Consider the following 18,437-nt stretch of genomic DNA (forward strand, 5'->3'; position numbering starts at 1 on the left):
TCAGCAAAGTGCTTTAGGATGTAAAGACATTGTTAATAATAAAACATTCATTCGGAACTAGAAAAACAGATGATGTTTTTATTAAAGTCAGCGCAAGAACAGTTCCGGATTTTGGTCTCAAACGATTACCCAATTAGGAAAAAAGAAACAGATGCAGGTGTTGTGACTTTAGGACTTCGACACTCCTGTTCCAATGAGCTTACACCCAGTTTTCAATAGATACCCAATGTTTGTTCCACCCCATGACCCTGTAGATCAAGGTTCTCTGTAAAAGTGTGTGCAACACGAATTGGCAGTAGTGCTGCAAACACACTTCTTGGTCTGCATTATGTTCAGCTGTTCATACTGCACCTTAGCACAGGTTGCTTCAAATGTTATAAACCAGAGCATTACCCATCACTCCTGGTGAACCTGTTCATGACCAGGAACACTTTTGCAAACAGAGAATCATTTGAGAGCCACTCCTGGTACGCTTCTCAGGATCCCAACACTGACACGCTCCCAGGGACCCCCGTACTCAATAATAGAAACCCTCTGGGTCCACATGTATACAAATCTGCTCTCTGGGACCCACCCCTCTGACACAACCATAAACCCTGACATGCACCGTAAGGACATCGACATGCTGCAAGGGAGCCAGTGTGAATACTAATGTTTTACTACCTGCTCCTATCATTCAGCTTTTACTGAAATACTGCGTATACCAACACACAGTGGCTAAGTGGACAAACACTCTGGCCCCTCTCAGAAATTGGTGGGTTCAACATGCACTCCTCACATCATGGTGCATGATCCAGGCTGACACAGTGGAGGGAAGTGACTTTTTTCTGATCACGTGCCTTTTAGGCTTGAAGTAGCATTATAATCACATAGAACAATTACAGCGCGGAAACAGGCCACCACGGCCCTTCTTGTCCGTGCCGAAACACTTATACTCTCCCAGTCCCACGGACCTGCATTCTGCCCAGAACCCTCCATACCTTTTACATCCACAGACCTCTCCAAATTTTTCTTTAAAGATAATATTGTACCTTCCTCCACCACCTTTACCGGAAGCTCATTCCACACTGACACCACTCTCTGAGTAAAGAAGCTTCCCCTTGTGCTGCACCTAAACGTTTGCCCCCTAACTCTCAGCTCGTGCCCTCTTGTTTGAATCTCCCCTATCGAAATCCTACAACTGTCCAGATTCTACAATCACATTAACTGACTCCTCCTGGTTTGCTTTGAATCTAAAGTCCTGCAATGCATTAGAAGAGGGAGTGAAGACTTGTTTAAAAAAACAAATCACTGTTCCACAAGGAAAATGATTTACCTTCATTCCCAGGGGAATTTAACCCTGAAAGCAACTTCAAGAGGGCCAGCCAGCCAGGTATGTTGGAACGTGTCAGCAAATAGGGAGTCTCTGCACCCTATGGGAATAACTACAGGGCAAGAACATTTCAGCGTCTCTCAAACCTGAATATCTACCGGAAGGAGACTCTGCTGCATGTAATACTCTCATTTTTTCCACTTCAGAGACAAATCTTTCCATAAAATTATTTCCCAAAAACTGTCCCTAAATCCATTTAAATCAGCAGACCTTCCCGTGATCCAAATCCTTGAGGTATCAACCTTCCCCTGGGTATAAACCCGGAAGCTTCCAACTCTTCCTGGGGTACAGTCCCTCAAGGATCATAGAATAATAATCGAATGAAGGCCACTTGGCCCTTTGTGGCTTCTCTTTTAGTCAGCTTTCCAATTAGATTCCCTCTTTTGCTCTTTCCTGTTTGCCCTCTTCATTTCTTTTTCCTGCAATTTATGCGATTGCTGAGAGTTCCTGGTGATTGCAGCAGATTCGTCAATGACATACTTCGCTGCCTGTCTTATCTTCCCCTTTTGTCAACATCTTCATTCCATGCCCTCCCTCTGTCCACCATACGTTCTGCTGTTTTGGATTCAAACCTTTCATGATTTTGAGTACGTCTATTTAATCCCTCTATCTTCACTGCTCCAAATACAACCCTAACATCTTCAAAGAACTGAAATGCCTCGCACCAGAACTCGTCTAATCAATCTTTCCCTGCACTTCCTCCAGTGTGGTGCCCAGACCTGCACACATTACTCCCACTGAGGATCAACAAGTGATTCATATAGCATAACTTCCTTGCTTTTGTCCTGTGTTAATGAAGCCAAGAATTCCATATGCTTTTTATTTTTTAAATCTCCTAACTTGCTCTACCAGTCTCATATCAACCACCAGTCACTCTGCTTCTGCACCCACTTATACAGTATATCTCTCCTTTCATCCCTCCTACCATTTTAACTTTGTGATACATTTCCTTGGTCATCTGTCCCCTCAATTCACCAGTCCCTTCATGCTCTGTTATGACCTTCCTCAGTGCTTCTCTGCACTCTTGCCTCCTGTCTGCAAAACAACAGTTCACATTTCCCAGCTTTTTGTCCCCAAGTCATCATATGTTCATGCAGTCACTCCCTTTAAACCCACAGGCTTTTGAATGTGCTCTACACATCAACTAATCCTCTGTTAGCAAACCTTCCCTTTATCAGCCAACAAATTCCATCCCAATGTCAACACACAGTCTACCCATGCTGATCTTTATAAACAGCATTCAAGTGAGCAATCTCTTAATCCTGTTTCAGTAACTCCATATGGTTGGGGGGACATGATGTACCCACAAGGTCATAACCATCCACTCCAAAGGAGTTTCCCACTATGTTGCATCCAAAGGGCAGAACCTTCAGTCATACAGGATTGGCACACCATCACAATGACTCCTGGGAAAACAAAATAACGGTTCCTAGATTTTGGGTTCTGTGGAGGATCAGCCTAGAAAAGAACCCAAGTCTCCCACATGTCAGTTGCTAAAGACTTGTTACATGCAGGTCGAGAAGGTATTATCTAAATGAGACTCTTGACTGGAGACGACTCCAATGGAAAATACTGAAACCATTGCACCTGTGCAATAAATTCCAACCCCAATGAATGTTTTTCTTTCAATTCAAGCAGAAAGGACAGCATTTGTACAGTAAGCAGGCTGGTAGTGAAATATCACTGTCACCTAATTGAGTAAAAGCCAGCTACAATCTCGAAACGACCAAGAAAATCAAGGCACATGACAAGAAGTTCCCCAACACTCTTGGCTCCAAGATTCAGGGCAGACACGCATCCTGGGGGTTAAGACCAAAGTTAAAGCAAACAACAGGAGATACTGCATTCAGAGCTTGTCTCCTCTCGAGGTGAGTGTGTCAGTCACAGGTGAAAAGAATTTGGAAGTACAAGTCAGAGAGGAGGAAAAGCCATGAATAGAAGCAGGGTAGATGTACATGGGAGAACCCAGAGGAAAGTAAATGGGAGAGACAATGAAAGGGTGAACTCAGGGAAATCTGATGGATGACAAAGGAGCTATATCAGAAAAATCAGATCAAAGCCACTGACACCAACACACCCTGAAAGCAGATGACACACGCCTTGTATTATTTTTAACAATAATAAAATGGGTGAGAAAACTGACCACCCCTCTGAAGCTATGAGCTGTGGTTGAGTAATTCACTTCAGAATTTTTGGATGAGCAACTCACCTGTACGCCAACCTCTGTCGGAGTGGGCTGAAGAAATATGAGAGCGAGAACACTCTGTCACATGGAGGGCAAAGTAGTGACTCAGGTTAGTTCCTGACACTAGTCAGCTCCAGCAGAAAGAAGGGATTCCTACTTTGGAAGCATCATTTTGTGCAGGCAGGGGAGGTGAAGCGAGGTGCAATGAGATCGTAAATTAAGATAGAGAATGGATGAAACAAGCCTAAACACAAATAATCCCATAGAAATTGCAAGAGAATTGCAGCAATTTACAGTCCAGAGATAGACCCATCAACTGCGTGGTGGTCTTCTTCTGTGTGACTCTCAAGCTAATTCCTCATTCATTCTGCAGTGCTTTTATGTGGAATGGTCAAAACCTCAATTGCTCTGTAATTCCCTTTTCATTATTGGGTATTAAATGCTTAAAATCAATTTATAATTGTATTCCTCAATGTGTACCCTTTTGCCTACTCAGGTAAAGGAGAGGCTTTTCCAACCTTGCCCTCTTGCAAACTCAACCTGATCTAATAATTTGAATGGAATTTTAAATTGAATTCTCAGCAACTTTAGGCTTCTCCCTCCTCCAAGTTACATCTCCCACTCTCAACCCTCAAAGTAAAGAGATGGACAGTTCACTCTGAAGCCTGTAATTAGAAGATCCAGGCCGATGTGTCTCATTAAAACAACTGCCAGAAGCCCTGTGGCTCTATTAACTGTTGGCAGTAACTCGGGATTGGTACTCTTACCTCAAGTCAAGTCATGGGTTTGAGTGTAACATCCGGTGACGAGCTTTCAGCCCACGTCTGCAGAGGGACTTGGGCAGATTGGGGAGTGGGCAGATGGAATACAAGAGTAGGGAAGTGTATGGTCATGCACTTTAGTAGAAGGAATAAAAACGAAGATGATTTTCTAAATGGGAAGAGAATTCTGAAAGCATAGGTCCAAAGGGATTTGGGTGTCCCTGAAGGTGAACTTGCAGGTTGAGTCGGTAGTAAGGAAGGCCAATGCATCGTTAGAATGTTTTCAAGAAGACTAGAATATAAAAACAAAGAGGTGATGCTGAGGGTTTACAAGTGCTTGGCCAGACCACATTTGGAGTATTGTGAGCAGTTTTGGGCCCCATATCTGAGGAAGGACGTGCTAGGATTGGAGAGGGTCGAGAGGTTTATGAGAATGATCACAGGGATGAGAGTGTTAAGGTATGAGAAAAGTTTGATGGCTCTGGGCATGCACTTCCTGGAGTTTAGAAGGATGAAGACAATCTCATTGAAACATTCTGAACATTGAAAGGGCTGGATAGAGTGTACATGGAGAAGATGTTCCTAGTGTGGGAGAGTCCAGGACACAGCCTCAGAATAAAAGGATATTCCTTTAGAACAGAGAAGATGATAAATTTCTTCAGTCAGTGAATCTGAGGAACTTGTCACCACATACAGCTGTGGAGGTATAGTGGAGTAATTGGGTATACTTAAACCGGAGGTGGACACGTCCTTGATTAGTAAGGCTATCAAAGGTTATGGGAAGAAAGCAGAATGGGGATGAAAGAAAAAAATACACCAGCTATGATTTGAATGACAGAGAAAACTCAGTGGGTTGAATGGCTTAATCCTACTTCTGTCACTAACCACCAGCCACTGTATCCCAGCTCCGCTAATGCATAAAAAAAAGGTGTAACAGCAGCGCTGCCACTGGTGCGGACAAGGGAGAGTGGGCAGGGTCCTTCCGCCCAGTCCGGATGCTGACTACTCCGCAGGCTTTAAATGGCCTGTTTTAAAATCCTGCAACCACGGAGATCTGAGCTCAAGGTGGAGGCATGTGCGTTGGGCAGTGGACCATGAGGGGTTGCAGACTCTGGGACAGAGCGGACTAGTGCAGGCCACTAGAAACAAGGAGAACACTCCCTGTTGAGAAGAAGCATGGGAGACAACCTTACAGGGTAAGTGACCATGGAAGCAGACCAGTGAGGGGCTCAGTGGCTGAAGGACCCACACAGGCTGTGGGCTGCTGGAGATTGGTTCATGGGAACCAAGTAGTGGAACTGGGATTTGAGACAGCATTGAGGGCAAGAAGGGCTCCTGAAGGGCCTCAAGTGCTGAAGACTTCCTGAACATATTGGAGGTTTGGATCTGGAGTTTGGGTTGCCGATGGATCAGAAAGGTCGGTGAGGCTGCAGAGGCTGTGGGAGCGCTGGAGGTGAATCCATGGACGGTTAGTGTCTCTAAAGGACTCTCTTTTGCTTCCCTTTTTTTATGGGGCGCCGGGCAATGCTCATAGTGACTCTTTTTTGCCTTCTGCAGACAAAGGTTGAAATTACATTTTTATGTATTATTACATGCCAATAAAAGAAACCTTGATCCTCTCCCCCACTTGGCCCCATCTGCCCATTATCCCTCTCCTCACCTGGTTCCACCTATCAGATGCCCAACCTTGCCTCACACCTTCCTCTCACCTCTTTATACTGGCCCTCTCATATTGCAAGCTCAGTCCTGATGCAGAGCCTCATCCCAAAATGCAAACCCTCCCCCTGATTCCACAGATGCTGCCTGACCTGCTGAGTTTCCCCTCCATTCTGGTCTTTTGCAGCAATAAACCACATACCTGCTCAAACACAGAGAGTCCACAGCAGAACTACGTGGAAATCTCATTGCAGGGAGCTCTCCTGGTCTGTTTCTTAGCTCTTTTGCTGGTTCACATCATTCTTGCTTCACTTCTCACAAGTGGTGAGAATCATTTTGGACACCAAAGGGTCAATGAAAAACTTTAGATAAATGTGAGTTCACTCTCTCCTTTCTAAATTGACTTAATTCCTTTGGTACTACCTCATCTTCATCAAGACCTGGTTCTGCCACACTCCACATCACAAAAAATGCAAAGCTAGCATCTTGATCGCTAACCACATTTCACTTACCACGGTGGCAAATTTTTTTTTTACATCGTCATTTTTTGGACGAGAGAAAATTTCCAACAAACTTCGGTTTCTGTAAAAAGTTATTTTTTTTTAAAAAAACTTTTTAAAGCTGTGATGTAATGGGAACCAGAGCTGCATTTGGCTGCCAGCTGCTTTAAGGAAAGTGTTTACAGGGTTAAAAGCACAAACACAGAACTTTACATGACCCCAAAGCAAAAAAGAAAAAAAGAGAGAAGAAAGGAATGATGTATTGCACTGGTCTTAGAGAGTTTATCCAAAGCTGGCTGGGTAGACAACAGACGGATGTGATATGGCTCGAGTCTAGTATTCCAGCCTCTCGACTTGCTTGCCCATGAGACGCTCCAGGCTCTGCTCGCCTCCTCCCTGTGCCCCTCTGTTGACTCTAGATCCTTATGAGCCAAAGCCATTACACGAGTTAAGTCACATACAACCCATGGGCGGCTGCCAAGAAACACCATTCTATAGCTGCAAGGCAGAGGAAAAACTTGGAATGGGAGGGGGGAGGAAGAGGGGGTTGGGGAAGGGCCTGACACTGACATACCACAGTCATGTGACACTGCTGCAGCCACACAGCTCTCGCTGTGACCCAGATCCTGTAAATACTCCAGCAATCTCAAGAGTACCACAATGATTCCCATTATGTAACCCCAGTCACGGGCAGGCTGCCAGTTGCAAAACAAAGAGGACTTTCTGGCTTGGCCCGATTTCTATTTTCCTATCCCAGCTCTGGGCCAAGTCAGTGTCACACAGCTGTGTAGAAGTGAACCAGGGGCTGAGACTCTCAACCACTGCAGCTCCAAACACAATCCTGTCATCAGGACAAGTCAGTGTCACACAGCTGTGCAGATGTGAATTGGGGCTGAGACTCTCATCCATTGGAGCTCCAAACACAACGCTGACATCAGGACAAACTCTCGAAGAAGCTTACTTCACCAACAGTGCTTTACCTGACTGCTCTCTCAATGCTTAAATCTAAGTAATAGCACCACTGTTTCCTTACAACAATGAGGAAATCCAAGGTAATGAAAAGACTCAGGAGAATGTGGGTACACACAAGTTTGTTCTTGCACAAATGCCCACCTATCTGAGGTTAATGAAAACCACATGGATGGAAGGGGTATATGGAATGTGCAGGTAAATGGGACTAGGCAGAATAGTTCAGCACAGACTAGTTAGGCCGAAGGGCTTGTTTCTGTTCTATAGTTCTAATTACCCAATCTCAGATTTATGGGTTGAAAATTGAAAAAGATAAACACATTTGAATCTCAGCAAATTCAACGTAGTTACACGTTTTCTGATTTACTTGTTCTCACAAGTGTCCCGCTCAGAGAGAGAAAATCTAACGTGATGCCATTGGGTCAGTGACAGGGAACAGCCTATAAAAATCTCAGTTGTGCAGCAACAGGCTCAGAGGTTTAAATAAATACCTTCCAAAATTAGGACGTGAAATCTGGACACTACTTTCCCTATTCAAGGAGAATGGTCTTGAAATCTCACAAACACTTGTCTGCAATGTGCCTGCATTTCTTGGCCATGGATCTTCTATGTGATCACAACAGAGTGAGTGCAGTGGATAAAACCTATCTTAGATCTGGTCTGTGCAATGAGACAGGTAACTTTAAAATTCCTGTCGTCAGGGATCCTCTTGGAAACAGCAATCACAGTAAGACTGAATTTCTCATGCAACAGGACAATGGAAAACCAGTATACAACACCTAAACAAGGCACACGACAGTGGGGTGAGGGAGGGGTTGGCTTGTGTAGACTGGGAACCCAGACTCTAAGGTGGGACAGTTGAGGAACAGTGAAAGACTTTCAAAAAGATTTTTCACAGTGCTCAATAAAAGTATATTCCAGTTAAAAACAAGTACAGGAGGGTAGGGAAAACCAACCGTGGATAACTAAGGAGGGTATCAAATTAAAAGTTCATACCTACAAAATCACCAAGAATAACTGGAAACTGGAAGATTGGGAAAAATTTAAAAAGCCACAAAGAACCATGAAGATCTACAATTAAATTAAATTAGCATAAAATATGAAAACAAATGGTAAAAGTTGTCAAGGAAAAGGCTAACTAAAGTGAATGCCAGGCCCCTGGAAGAAGAAAAGGGGAATTAATACAGTATTGGGTAATACGTAAAGAATTGAGGCTTTGAACTACTTTGTGTCGGTCTTCACAGTGGAGGACACACCTAACATGCCAAAGAGAGAAGTTAGGATGAAGTGGGAGGTGAGGATCCCGACACAATCATTATCATTAAAAAGGAAGTACTGAGCAAACTTGTGGGTCTAAAGGTTGGTGAATCCCCTAATCCTGATGGAATACATCCTGGGTACTAAAAGAAATGGCAGAAGTTATAGTAGAGGGGTTTGTGATAATTTACTAACATTCTCTGGATTCTGGGCAGGTCCTGGCAACAGGAAGGCTATGCATTGTTTACGGAAGGATCTAAGCAAAAGGCAGAAGAGAACTATAGGCCAGTTAGCATAATATCTGTAATTGGGAAAATGCTTGAATAAGAAATATTGTTCCATCAGGAAGCCACAGAATGGATCCAGGAAGGGCAGGTCCTCTTTGACAAATGTACTAGAGTTCTTTGAGGATCAAGTGAGCCTTCTGGAAAAACTGGATGTTGCGTACTTCAAGTTCCAGAAGGCATTAGGTAAGGTGTCACATAAAAGACTTAACCATAAGATAAGGATGCATGGAATTGGGGGCAATGTATTAGCATGGATAGAGGAATAGTTAACTAAGAGAAGGCAGAGAGTTGGGATAAATGGGTATTTCTCTGGTTGGCAACCGATGGCAAGCAGAGTGCCACAGGGGTCAGTGCTGGGCCCACAACTGCTCACGATGTACGTTAATGATTTGAAAAAGTGGACTGAGTGTAGAGTATTATGTTTACTGATGTCACTAAATTGAGTGAAAAAGCAAACTGTGCAGAGGAGGTGGTGAGTCAGCAGAGAGATAGATAGGTTAAGTGAGAGGATCTGGTAGATGGAGTACAATGTTGGTAAATATTGAAGATCAGATTATCATTTGAATAGTGAAAGACTGCAGCTGTTGTGAAGAGGGACCTGGGAGTGTCTGTGCAGGAATCATAAGTTGGTTTGCAGGTGCAGCAAGTAAATAGAATGATGGCATTCGTTGCTAGAGGGATTCTGCTGCAACTGTACAGATGAGGCCACATCTGGAGAATTGTGTGCAGTTCTGGTCTCCTTATTTGAGAGAGGATGTACTGGATTTGGAGGCAGTGCAGAGGTTCGCCAGGTTGATTCCAGAGTTAGCCTGTGGGGCAAGATTGATTCATCTGGGATTGTACTTGCTCGATTTTTTTAAAAATGAGAGGGGAATTTATAGAAACGTAAAATTATGAAAGGTTTGGATAAACTAGAAGCAAGAAAGTTGTTTCCACTTGAAGGTGAAAATAGAACTCGGGACACAGCCTCAAGAATCTGAGGAGTAGATTTTGGAAGAAGGTGAGAAAGAATTGCTTTTCCCAGAGAGTAGTGAATCTGCAGAATTCTTTGCCCAAGGAACCAGTAGAGGCTGCCTCATTAAATATATTTATGACACAGTTAATTTTGCATAGTAGGGAAAATAAGAATTATGGGAAAAGGCAGGTAGCTGAAGCCAAATCCACAGTCAGATCAGCCATGATCTTGTTGAATGAAAGAGCAGGTTTGACAGGCCAGATGGCCCTCCTAACATCTTTATAATTTAATTTCAGTGAAGGTTCTACACAGTCTGCCAATATCCAAAAACACCTTCAACTGTGCCGAATACCTTCTTCCCCATCCTATGTCACCACTTTCATTGATCGATGCATCTGTATCCCCAGGGTCTCTCTGTTCTACAACACTCCCCACGGTCCTGCCATTTCCTTTGCAAGTCCTGCCTGGTTTGACTTATCAAAATGCAATGCCTTCTCCTCATCCAAATTAAACTCTATCTACCATTCTTCAGCCCACAGCCTCAGTTGACCAAGATCCCATTGTAAGCTTAGATCACCTTCCTCAATGGACACTGCACTATAGATTTTTAGACCCAATTCAGAAGTCTGGTTTTCAGACTCTCAAACCATCAGGAGAAATGGAAGATAAGACATGTAAATAAATAAGGGCTCTCTGTTCTGCAGTACAAAGCAAAGGTGAGAACAACGTACTCCGTTGGCAGGATGAGCGAGTTTGGTGGTGGGTTCCATTCATCTGGGTGGCCCAGCATCCAATCAGACCACACCTTCACACTGGGAAGCATCTCCTTCAGGTCAAGGCTGAAAGCAGACACCTTGATATCATCGTCCTCTTCCTCCTCACTCGAACGGGCTGCGATAGAAATAAATGGTAGATTATGTGAGTGTTGTTTGGTAAAAGATAGGACCTCCATTGGCTTAAGGTACATTGGAACAAGACCATCAAAAACATGTAACATAAATTTTTCATTAACACCTCTTCTATCAAGATTTGCTCACCATTATTGGCAAGAGCATAATGCAAATCTTCACACCGCCACAAGAGGACCAGGTGCCATTGCTCTTACAGTATCGGTGAAGGCGCTGAGTGGCTGTGCCAAGTCCCAAGGTTGTCAGGAGAGCAAGGGAAGGTCCGACAAGAAGCAGAGGATCTTTCTGTGTATTTCTAATTGGGCAGCCTTGTCTTCACCAGGCTGTCAGCTCATGTGGCTACCAGACTTCATTTACAGAAACTTAAATTAAGCTGCATGTACTATCCCAGAAACAGACAGAACACAAATCTATTGAGTTTTAACAATAAAAAAGCTCCAGCCTGCATTCTGTGCACAAGTGTATGGTAACAGTCAGTTACCCCAGCTGATGAAATTTTGCTCCACAATATGTTCACCCATTTTTATATACACACAAATACAGTAGTCAGTTTCAAAAGAACCCAAGATTATTTCACTCCACTTCTCCCCAAACACAGCAACAAATGGGCCACCAGCACATTCCCTAAACCCCAGCAGAAAGAAGTGATCTGATGTCAGATGTCCATGGTGGCAGCAGATATGCTTGGAGCTGGGACTATGGGGTGCCTCACCTCAAGGAAAACCTAAGAACTCTTTCTGACATGGGCTCTTAGATCCTGTCCTGATTCACATAAGAACATGCAGCACAGAAATATGACCCTTCGGCCCTCCTTGTCCATTCTGTCCACAATACCCACATGTGCAAATTCCAAATGCTTGCACTAGACTCATATCCTTCTATGCCTCTCTTGTCTGTGTACCTGTTGAATGTTACATTCACTAACCACTGCTGGAAAAATGTAATCCTTAGATCTCCTTTAAATGTTCCCTTTTCATCTCAAACCTGCGCCTATTAGCTCTAAAATATTCCCCTTCCCCGCTCAGAAAAAAGATTTCGACTATTTATCCTATCAGTGCCTCATATGTATCTACAGTCTCCCCTCATTCTACTAAAACTGTGAGTATAAACCTTGGCTACCCAGCCTCTCTTTATAACTATAGTCCTTCTACTCCAGGCAATATGCTGATGCATCTCTTCTGCACCCTTTCTCATGCTAGCATATTTAGGTTTACGGTGACAGGGGAGAGACTGAAGAGGGCTGAGGGGATTACTTTTTCACCCAAAGGGTGGTTTGTATCTGGAATGAACTGCCAGAGGAAATAATAGATGTAGGGTTCATGAGTGTGGACTCGATCTTAAGTTTTAAGAATAAATTGGTTAGATACATGGATGGGAGAGGTTTGGAGGGTTATGGAATAGGAGCAGATTATTAGTGGTTTCAAACGTTTTCTTTCCACCCATATACCACCTTAAGCAATCCCTTACTAATCAAAGAGCCCCTATGGCGCAGGGAATACTTAAAGTGGTATGTGAATGGGAAAAAAAGGTTGAGAACCACTGATCCAGACACAATTTTGACTTTCAAAGCACAGAAAATAGGTCATTCAGTCCATCTAGTCTGTGCTGACCATTGTTCAGCTCGTTGCAATAACCTGCTCCTATTCCATAACCCTCCAAACCTCTCCCATCCACATATCTAACCAATTTATTCTTAAGTCCGCACCCATGGCTCATTCCACACTCCCACCGCTGAGTGAAAAAGATCACCGAGTTCCCCCTAAACCTTTCTTCTTTCCCCTAAAGCCATGTCCCCTCCTATTTAACTCTCCTAATCCCAGTGGAAAGAGCGTACTCGCATTTACTCTGTCTATACCCCTCATTAATTTGTAAACCTCGATCAAATCTCCCCTTATTCTTCTTTGTTCCAAGGAACAAAGTCCTAACCTGTTTAATCGTTCCCTGTAACTCAACTCCTGAAGACCCAGCAACATCCTGGTAAATCTCCTCTGCCCTCTTTCTAACTTATTGAGATCCTTCCTGCAGCTAGGTGACCAGAATTGCACACAATGTTCTAAATTTGGCCTCACCAATACTCATATAACTTCAACAGAACATCCCAGCTCCTGTACTCAGTGATTTATAAAGGCCAAGATGCCAAAAGCTTTCTTTACAACCCTGTCCACCTGCGACACCACCTTCAGCGAACAATGTACCTGTATCCCCAGGTCTCTTTGCTCCTCCCCACTCCTCAGTGCCCTTCCATTTACAGTGTATATCCTTCCATGATTTGGTCTTCCAAAATGCAACACCTCACACTTATCTGCATTGAACTCCCATCATCCATTTACTGGCCCATTCTCCCAGTTGGTCCAGATCCCTCTGCAAGCTTTGAAAATCTTCTTCACTGTCCACTGCGCCTCCTATCTTTATGTCATCAAACTTGCTGATTCAATTTACCACGTTATCATCCAGATGATTGGTATAGACAACAAACAACAATGGTCCCAGCACCAACATCCACCACTATTCTCCGTTTTCTCCCACACAGCCAATTTTGAATCCAGTTTACAAGCACTCTATGGATTCCTAGTGTTTTAATCTTCTGAACTAATTTCCCGTGTGGGACCTTGATGAAGGCCTTACTAAAGTCCATGTAGTCAACACCCACCTTTCTTTCATCTACTTTCTTGGCAACTTTGTCAAAAAACTCTACAAGATTTGTTAAACATGACCTTCTACACACAAAACCATGCTGACTGTCCTTAATCAGCCCATGGCTATCCAAGTATCTTAGGTCTCAGATGTATGGAGAGGAAGGGTTTATAAGGATATGGAGCAAATACAGGCAAGTAGAATGAGTTGTTTGGACAAGTAGGTTGGCATGGTCTAGTTGGGTCAATGGCCTGTTCTGTGTTGTATGATTGGATGACATCTTTCCTGTAGCAGCGAGGTACACCATGTAACCTGCTCATGACATAACACCCACAATCACACCAACTCTTGGAGTTTGATAGGATGAGAGTTTGACTGAAGGAGGTGATTCTCCAACTCATGGTCCAAACTGAAACAGTGTTAAAACATGTCAATCTCAGAATTTACCAAAGAGCAGATATTTGAGAAAAGCTGCAGTCAACTGTCTGCTCCTTGCTGATGTAGAGCACCTCAGGAATGGACAACACATGGTCACTCACCGTCTCCAAGCTTCACCAGCTTAACTCAAATTCACCTCATCCTCCATAAATGGAAGATACAACAATCTAGGAGAGGAACAGACCCTTCAGTCCAGCTTGTCAGTACAGTACGCGATGGCAAATTAAACCAAATCTCTTCAGCCTGCACATGGTGCATGTCACTCCACACCTGGCACATTCATGGATCTTAGACTTCACTGTGCATCTGTTACAGGCCATAGAACAACCCTGGCTCTACAATGTCCACACGAAAAAGCACCCTCTCCACTTTCACACTCCAGACAATGCATGTTTCAATCAAATCTCATTCAAACTTCTCAACTTCAGATGCCTGATTGAAACCTGGGCTGTGCAGCCTCATCCACTAGTTTGCTTATTTGTTCTCTCCTCAATGTGTAACAAAATGTTGTTCAACCCTATGAACATTAAGAATACAAATTGTGTTCAGTTCTGGTCACCTCATTACAGGAGGGATGTGGAAGCTGTGGAGAGGGTGCAGAGGAGATTTACCAGGATGTTGCCTGGATTGAGAAACCAGTCTTATGAGGCAAGGTTAGTGGAGCTGGGACTTTTCTCTTTGGAAGAAGGATGAGAGGAGACTTAGGGGTCCACGAAATTCTGAGAGGCAGAGATAAGGTGGACACCCAGCACCTTTTTTGCAGGGCAGAGAATACAAACATCAGGGGACGTCTGTACAAAGTGAATGGAGGGAAATTTAGGGGAGACACCAGGGGTCATTTTTTAAAATACAGAGTGGTGGGTGCCTGGAATGCCTTGCCAGGGATGGTGGTGGAGACTGAAACATTTAAGAGACTCTTAGCAGGCACATGGATGAAAGAACAATAAAGGGTTAAGAAGTAGGAAGGGTTTATATGCTATAACAGAACTAAATCTTCACATCACAGTCTCCCTTGAACCTGGGCTTCAAGGTACTGGATTGAATCCTGGCTTCCCATTCCCTTTCATAAGCTGGGACATCAGAACCACAAGATTTGCTTCTTTTTGGCTGCGGGAGGATAATGTTGTCAATTTATCAAGTTACCTAAAACAATCACTGCCTCCTCCACCTTTCCTGCAAACCCAAACTGATGGAGGTTTGCAGTGAACACCAAGAGCAGACAGCTTCCAGGTAAAGAGGGCAGCAGCCTGACTCTGGCCCACCACGTGCTAAGCAATTTAATCTTTTTTGGAGGATGGGGTAATTCAGGCAAACTGTACCTGGAGTGCAGCCACATTCTAGGCCAAAGTGATGCTACTGCAGCTCTACAGATTGTACAGGTCACTCAAGCACAACGCTGGACGACAACTGGTTGACACCTCAACTGCTTATTCAGATAACACTGGACAATATTTTTTTCAAAAGGTTTGCTTCCTGCAAAAAAATTGGGAATTATGGTAGACAATTTCAAACTGAACACAAAGATAATTTCAGATTTGTTGTAGAAAGTTGGAGAAACATTAAATTAACTTTGACTGAATTTAGTAATTTAGTATGTTTAATCGCATAAAAATGCTGGGACGTTGCGTTAGTTCAACTGACCAAAAAACGTTTTGCCGCTGATTTTCATTTGTACTCAGCATCTGATGCCTCTCATGTCAGTGTCCAACAAGAGTTGGTCAGCATTGATGGATTCTAGTTACCCTGATATCGCTTTTCCATGGTCACAATATCCCGGTGAAACCTTTCACTATATTCGTCACTCACTGCACCAGGATCAGCAGGGAAGTCGTCCAAGTGCGAATGCAGAGAATGAATTTTCAATGACATATTGCACTTCGTAGTTTGTATGGTTGAAGTAGATTTAAAATATGACAGAAATTCACAGAAAATTGGTTATATCTGAAAAAACAGTACATGATAGGAAAATATTAATGTGATTTTTGTGATCAGCAACCCAAAATTCATAAAATTCACCCAAAGTGTTCAGGAAGCAAAATCTTTGTTGTCCAGTGTAATTAACTAATTCAGGAGAAATTTCTCAGAGTGACCATTGGCTTAGACATAGTTTATTGATGGTTCCATCAGAAGATAAATCTCCCAGTAAGTTGAAATTCTGTACTAACTTCTTCAGTTTTACATCTGCAAAAGATTTGGCTCACAGCTCCAGCAGCCCAGGTTGAATCCTGGCCTCAGATGCCGTGAGAACTTCCCCCCTACAGTCATCTGGGCTTTCCTCTGGGTGCTCCACTTTCTACCCATATCTCAAAAACATGCTGGTTGGTATGTTAACTGGCCATTGCAAATTGTCCCTTGTGTGTAAATGAATGATAGAATCTGGGGAATGTGAGGACACAAATAAAACAATGTAAAGTTAATGGGTGCGTGTGATTGGCACAGATTTGGTGGGCTGAAAGGCCTATCTCTGCCTTGTATGACTCGAGGACATCCATTTCTGAGAGGGCACCACAATATCCAGACCAGACCTGAAATGTGTCCCAGCAAAACCGAAATCTGCAAGCAGATCTCTGCAAGTGTTTCAGTTCCACTGTGTTTAAATCACCTACTTGAGGGAAAACACAGTGAAGAGGGAGTGCTACTCTCTGAACACTAAGTTCAGCTCTGAGGCAGTTCAGCTGGCTCACGCTAAAGCTGAAAATAACAGCAAACAACGGAAGTTACCAAGGATACAACATCACTTCCTGTGCATCACTGCACAGGCCCCTGGAGACCCATTGAGCTCAGATACAGAATATTTGCTGCATTTTTTTGATGAAATCTTGTTTAATGTTTTCAACAATTTAGTGAAATTCCAAGGCTCAAGGACACGGCAAGTGAAAAAATGAAAAGTATTCCTGTCAGTCAAACTGAAATGTTCAGCCATGATTCATGTTAGCAATTTACAGGCTATGCTTCCTTCTCCTGGGTTATTTGACTGCTGCCAAACACAATTTTGTCTGCATAATATATCTGCCCAGTTTTCGGCAGGAATCACCAAATGCAGATCTGGGGCAGGAACTTTGGCTGATCTTTGCCTCTTCAGCCCAATGACTTAGACAACTGGAGATGCAATTCCCAGACCCAGTGAACTGGAGTAGACGAGGGAACTTATTGGTATATATATTGGTCGTCCTTTGGTTCAAAGAAGACATGTTGTTGTGCAATTCATCTGTGGACATGAAGGTGACTTCCAGTCTGGAAGCGCAGAGTCTAGCACAATGGGGGCACAGGAAGCCTGTTTTTGTAATAACCGCGGCTGCTGCTTTGTGACACCGTTCAGTTTTCCATCAGTTTTTGCCAGCGTCCATCTTCAAAACTGGGGCAGGCTTCAGAGCACAGAGCTCATCAATGAGATCTGTCAGCAGCTGTAGATTCTAGTCCTCTGGGCTGGATGCCACCGCAGCGTAGGGTTTCCTTCACTGCGTCTTTATAGTGCTTGAGGTCTCCTTCCAGTCTTCAGTTTCCCATAGAGCAGCTGGTGAGGTATAAGGTACTCATCCTTTCTGATGACATGTCCTACCCACTTCATCTGATGATCAGGGACTCCATGCTGGTGGACTTCGTGTCACCCAAGACCTCCAGGTTGGAGACATGGACTTGCCGACAGATGCCAAGGATGGAATGGATGGTATGCATAGGCCAAAAACATACGCACCACAGATTTATCCCGCAAGCCAGAAAGGAGTTAGATTTTTGTGGAGAAAGTTTTTAAGAGAATATTTGTCACAGAAACCAATGATTAATTCCACCTGCTACCTACTGCTCTCTGGGTCTTGGGCATGGAAACCAACTGGGTCAATACCTGGCACATAGAAAGACACCAAGCTCACAGTAGGTTAGCCCGGAGCAGGAGATGAATCACAGCATTTAAAACTATCAATAAAACTATCGGGTGTGTACTCAGTTTCCGAGAGTCAGCAACTCACTCCCATTCTCTTGCTGTCTTCTTTATTGTGTGCTTTTTATTTTCCTGGTTTCACGTGCTCTCTCCAGGATTACTTCTGGATGGCAATTCTACTTAACAACCCTCAATGAAACAAGCAGTTTCACCTAACCTTTGGTCCATACCTTTATGAAGAGCTCCAAGCCAAAAATGTTGGTTCTGTATCTTTATTTTTGCTACATAAAGGACACTGTTTGACCTGCTGAGTTTCTCCATCCCAATGAATCATCTGAGCAGCCCCTTGTAGTCTTTCTCCATCAAACGTTGATAATGAAGAACCATCAGCTACCAGCAAAGGTTACACATTTTCTTGATATCACCATTTTACTTTCCTTCAAAAGAGATCCTCTTGCCTTATCCAAAGACACACTCCAATTCTCATTAAACTGTCCACCACCAAGGTGCTCGTTCCAGGGATGTCTTCTTTGGCTGTTTCCAACAAGGATGTGGTGAATGTTCCAGATGACTGGAGGAGACCCAGTACTAGGGTGAGTCCCAACCATCTTTTCTTTACCTGAGCAAACAATGGGCTT

At 43.6% G+C, this 18,437-nt stretch overlaps 1 protein-coding gene across 7 annotated transcripts in view; it reads right to left on the bottom strand.

Moving 5' to 3' along the window:
• The window catches only part of smg6 (SMG6 nonsense mediated mRNA decay factor), a 340,784-nt gene that overhangs the window by 159,515 nt on the left and 162,832 nt on the right, over positions 1 to 18,437 (bottom strand). For 6 of the 7 annotated variants that reach the window (XM_069910299.1, XM_069910298.1, XM_069910296.1 and 3 more), the window contains one exon: positions 10,674 to 10,833. In XM_069910299.1, the coding sequence (XP_069766400.1) occupies positions 10,674 to 10,833 (160 nt within the window). Of the gene's footprint in view, positions 1 to 10,673; positions 10,834 to 15,241; positions 15,362 to 18,437 lie in introns of those variants that run through there. The other variant, XM_069910301.1, reaches the window with a different exon arrangement.

The sequence above is a fragment of the Narcine bancroftii genome, chromosome 14, assembly GCF_036971445.1.
Source record: "Narcine bancroftii isolate sNarBan1 chromosome 14, sNarBan1.hap1, whole genome shotgun sequence".
NCBI classification, from domain to species: Eukaryota; Metazoa; Chordata; class Chondrichthyes; order Torpediniformes; family Narcinidae; genus Narcine; species Narcine bancroftii.